This window comes from Chrysemys picta, chromosome 1 (assembly GCF_011386835.1).
Source record: "Chrysemys picta bellii isolate R12L10 chromosome 1, ASM1138683v2, whole genome shotgun sequence".
Classification (NCBI taxonomy): domain Eukaryota; kingdom Metazoa; phylum Chordata; order Testudines; family Emydidae; genus Chrysemys; species Chrysemys picta.
Window position 1 is genome coordinate 357489874 of NC_088791.1, and position 3826 is coordinate 357493699.

The 3826-nt window shown below is 46.9% G+C and overlaps 1 protein-coding gene across 1 annotated transcript; it reads left to right on the forward strand.

The window, feature by feature from the left end:
* Positions 1–1077: 1077 nt before the first annotated feature.
* Positions 1078–2157, forward strand: LOC101945274 (olfactory receptor 52R1-like). The gene has a single exon (XM_024114115.2). The coding sequence runs from the start codon at positions 1078–1080 to the stop codon at positions 2155–2157; it is 1080 nt and encodes a 359-aa protein (XP_023969883.2).
* The last annotated feature ends 1669 nt before the right edge of the window (positions 2158–3826 follow it).

Consider the following 3826-nt stretch of genomic DNA (forward strand, 5'->3'; position numbering starts at 1 on the left):
TCCAAGATCACTGCTTTTATAATTTATACTCAGGTAAAGGAGAAAATCCCTGGAAATATTAATTTTTAGGAGGGGGTTCGCAAGACTTGACATTTTAGTGAAAGGGGTTCACGGGTTGTTAAAGTTTGGAACCATTGACCTACACTCTTTGTTCCAGAATGTCTGTGACAAGGAGTTCCATTGGCCAAATATGGATTATCTGTAAACAATTTTCTTTTCTCAGTGTTATATGTACAGATTGCCAATGTAATTGAATTTTCCCTTTTTTGTGTGTTGTGAGACACAGTAAATATAAATGCCTGATCTACTTTCATAGGCTTTAAGATCAGAAGGCACCATTAGATCATCAAGTCTGTCCTCCCGTATAACACAGGCCATTACATTTTACCCATTTATGCCTGCATTGAGCTCCATGGCTTGTGTTTGACTAAGGCCGGGTCTACACTAGGATTTTATATCATGGAATCGTAGAGCAACAGGCTTAGAAGCGACTGCAAGGGTCATCTAGCATTTGTTGTGTCTAAATCATCCATGAAACTTTGTTCCAAAGGTTAATCACCCTCAGTGCTAAAAATTTGTCTGGCTTCACCCTCCAGACATTGAGTCTTGCTCTGTCTTTCTCTGCTAGATTAGAGAGCCCATTATTACCCACAGTTTTCTCCCCTGAAAGTCTCAGATGTTGAACAACTGGGTTAATGGGGAACTCCCTACAGCATGGATTCTCTAACCTGGGTTTCATTGCAACAATGATGGATAACCAGTATCCACACTTGTGTTTCCTGCTGGTGCCTGTTAAGTTTTCCCAAACAAGAAATGTAGGAATTCTTGTTACAGGGAGCACAATGCAATATGGAATTGGCATTAGAAGGGTCAGTTGTTCATAATTCATTTATCTGAATAATGAAAATGGCATTTTTTGGTGTGTGAAGAGCAACCAATCTGCTTCACTCATGAGAACAGCCTCCAGTAGTGCATGTAGTGTCTCATATTAACATTGTCTCTCCATCCAGGCATTTGTACTGCCACCATCACCCTAGACCCTGGGCACATACAGGAAGTCAGGGGAACGTACGGTACATGCAGGAGACACCGTTCTGCCTCAGCGTTGGACACCTTCTCCCCTACTGCATGTCTGATTCCAACACAACCGACTTCACAAACCCCTCCACCTTCATCCTGCTGGGTATTCCTGGGCTGGAGGCAGCATATGTCTGGATCTCCATCCCTTTCTGCACCATGTACATCATAGCCATCTTGGGGAACTTCACCATCCTGTTCATTGTGAAGATGGAAACAACCCTCCATGGGCCCATGTACTATTTCCTCTGCATGCTGGCCGTCACCGACCTTGTCCTGTCTACGTCCACCCTGCCCAAAACCCTTAGCATCTTTTGGTTCAATTCCAGGGAAATTGATTTCAGTGCCTGCCTCACCCAGATGTACTTCATTCACTGCTTCTTAGCGATGGAGTCTGGCATCTTTGTGGCCATGGCTTTTGATCGTTATGTGGCCATCTGTGATCCTCTGAGATATTCCACCACCCTGACTAACCCTTTGGTGGCCAAGATTGGCCTTGCTGTGTTGCTGCGTGGCGGCATGTTCATACTGCCCTATCCTTTCCTGGCAAGGCAGTGGCCATATTGCAGAACCAACATCATCCACCACTCATACTGTGAACACATGGCTGTGTTGAAGCTGGCCTGTGCTGACATCCGTGTCAGTAGTTACTATGGCCTCTTTGTGGCCTTCTTGGTCACTGGTCTGGATGTGTTTTGTATTGCCTTGTCCTATACCGAGATCCTCAGGGCCATCTTCAGACTCCCCACAAAGGAAGCCCGGCTCAAGACTTTTGGGACCTGCGTCTCCCACCTCTGTGTTATTTTAACCCTTTATATCCCGGCTCTCTTCTCCTTCCTCACACACCGGTTTGGCCACAATGTGCCCCTGCATTTCCACATTCTCTTTGCCAACATGTTTCTTCTGGTGCCCCCCATGCTAAACCCAGTCATCTACGGTGTAAGGACCAGACAGATCCGGGACAAGCTCCTCCGGCTTGTTACTCATAAAGGGATGAAAGTTTTCTCCTGGTGCTCTGGCTCTCAGACTGAGTTTCACGCAGAGCTGGTTGGTGATATTGGGCTAATCCCTCTTCCCTGAATCACTGTCTGGAGAGTGAAGGTGACTTTAAGCCCTTTCCTGACCTTATTGTGCTGTGTCTGTGTGCCAAACTGGGGAATCGATCTATGTACAATTCATTAACTCATAGGGATGCCACCTTTCCAATTTCTGTTAACTGGACCCCTGAGATGCTGCCCAACTCCTTCCTCCAATCCCCACCCCTGATGCACATCTCACCTCGAGACTCCTCCCACTTCTGCACCCTTTCCCCCAAGGTCACACTCCTGTTGATCGCTCCTCTCCTGCCTTCCCCGTCACTCTCTAGATCGTCTCCAGCCTTCCCAGAGCTGAGCTAATCTCAGTGTCTGTGTTCATAGAATCATAGAATCATAGAATATCAGGGTTGGAAGGGACCTCAGGAGGTCTTCTAGTCCAACCTCCTGATCAAAGCAGGACCAATTCCCAACTGAATCATCCCAGCCAGGGCTTTGTCAAGCCTGACCTTAAAAACCTCTAAGGAAGGAGATTCCACCACCTCTCTAGGTAATGCATTCCAGTGCTTCACCACACTCCTAGTGAAATAGTGTTTCCTAATGTGGAAGCAGAGAAAAGAACTGACAGAAGGGAACTGCAATGCATGATGGTTGTTAGCAAGAGTCAGGCTTCGTAAAAGGGAACTGCAATGCATGATGGTTGTTAGCAAGAGTCAGGCTTCGTTAGCAAGAGACAGTCTTTGTTAGCAAGAGTCAAGCTAGCTGTGACCCTGATAACCCTGATAACGCGAGATTTGTAGAAGCGAGGATTGTGTGAGACGGATGAGAAAGAGCTGTGTAAGAAGTCATTGTGACCTCAGTATAGATAAGGTATAGAAACTAATTGTATGTAGGCAAGAGTCAAAACAAGTAAGGAAATGAGATATCAAGATGGCCTATGTATAAACAAAATGCTGCTGTCCCTCATTATTTCTGTAATGAAAGGTATAAATGCTTGCTGTAATTAGTTACCTGAGAGAGACCTGCTTAGCTCTCTCCTCTGCACATGTGAGAGTTAATAAAGCATCTGACTTGCTGTACCTAACAAAATAGTGAGAACTCAGTTTTTCTCCGACAATTTGGGGGCTCGTCCGGGATGGCAATGCCCACTGAGGCAACGGCAGCTGCTACGGATCGTTCCCCTTCGAACCCCATGGCGCCACAATAGAGGTAAGAGACCTTTTGAAATCTCTATTGGGGTGTCGGAGGAGGACTGTCCGTGGGGCCGTCTGCCCCTGTTGGGCTCACGCCATCCAAACTTATTGACTGTGCAGCAAGGTCAGATGCTGAGCGGCGTAATAGGGGAATTGTTTGCCGCCCCCTGTAAGCATATGCTAGGTGCATAGGGTTTGCACCTGTATTGAGGAGTTGTTACTGCCTCAAGAGGGGTTTTTACCGCCTCACGTGATGCATCGAGGTACTTGGGAATAGTACCTGGAGGTACTCAGGAGTAGTACCTGGTATAAGGCCTTGGTATGTTGGTGTGTGTAGTCTGTGTGTGTGTGTGTGTGTGTACACAGTGTGAATTGAGTGTTACCGGAAGACGCCCAGAGTACTCTGCGAAGTCTTTTGGCTCGTGACCAGAACTACTCTAACGCAAGCCCGGTAACTAGAGGATCTTTTAGGAGATCCGACCCATGTAGGTTGACTCGGCCTGGCATCGTCCGGCGAGGAGG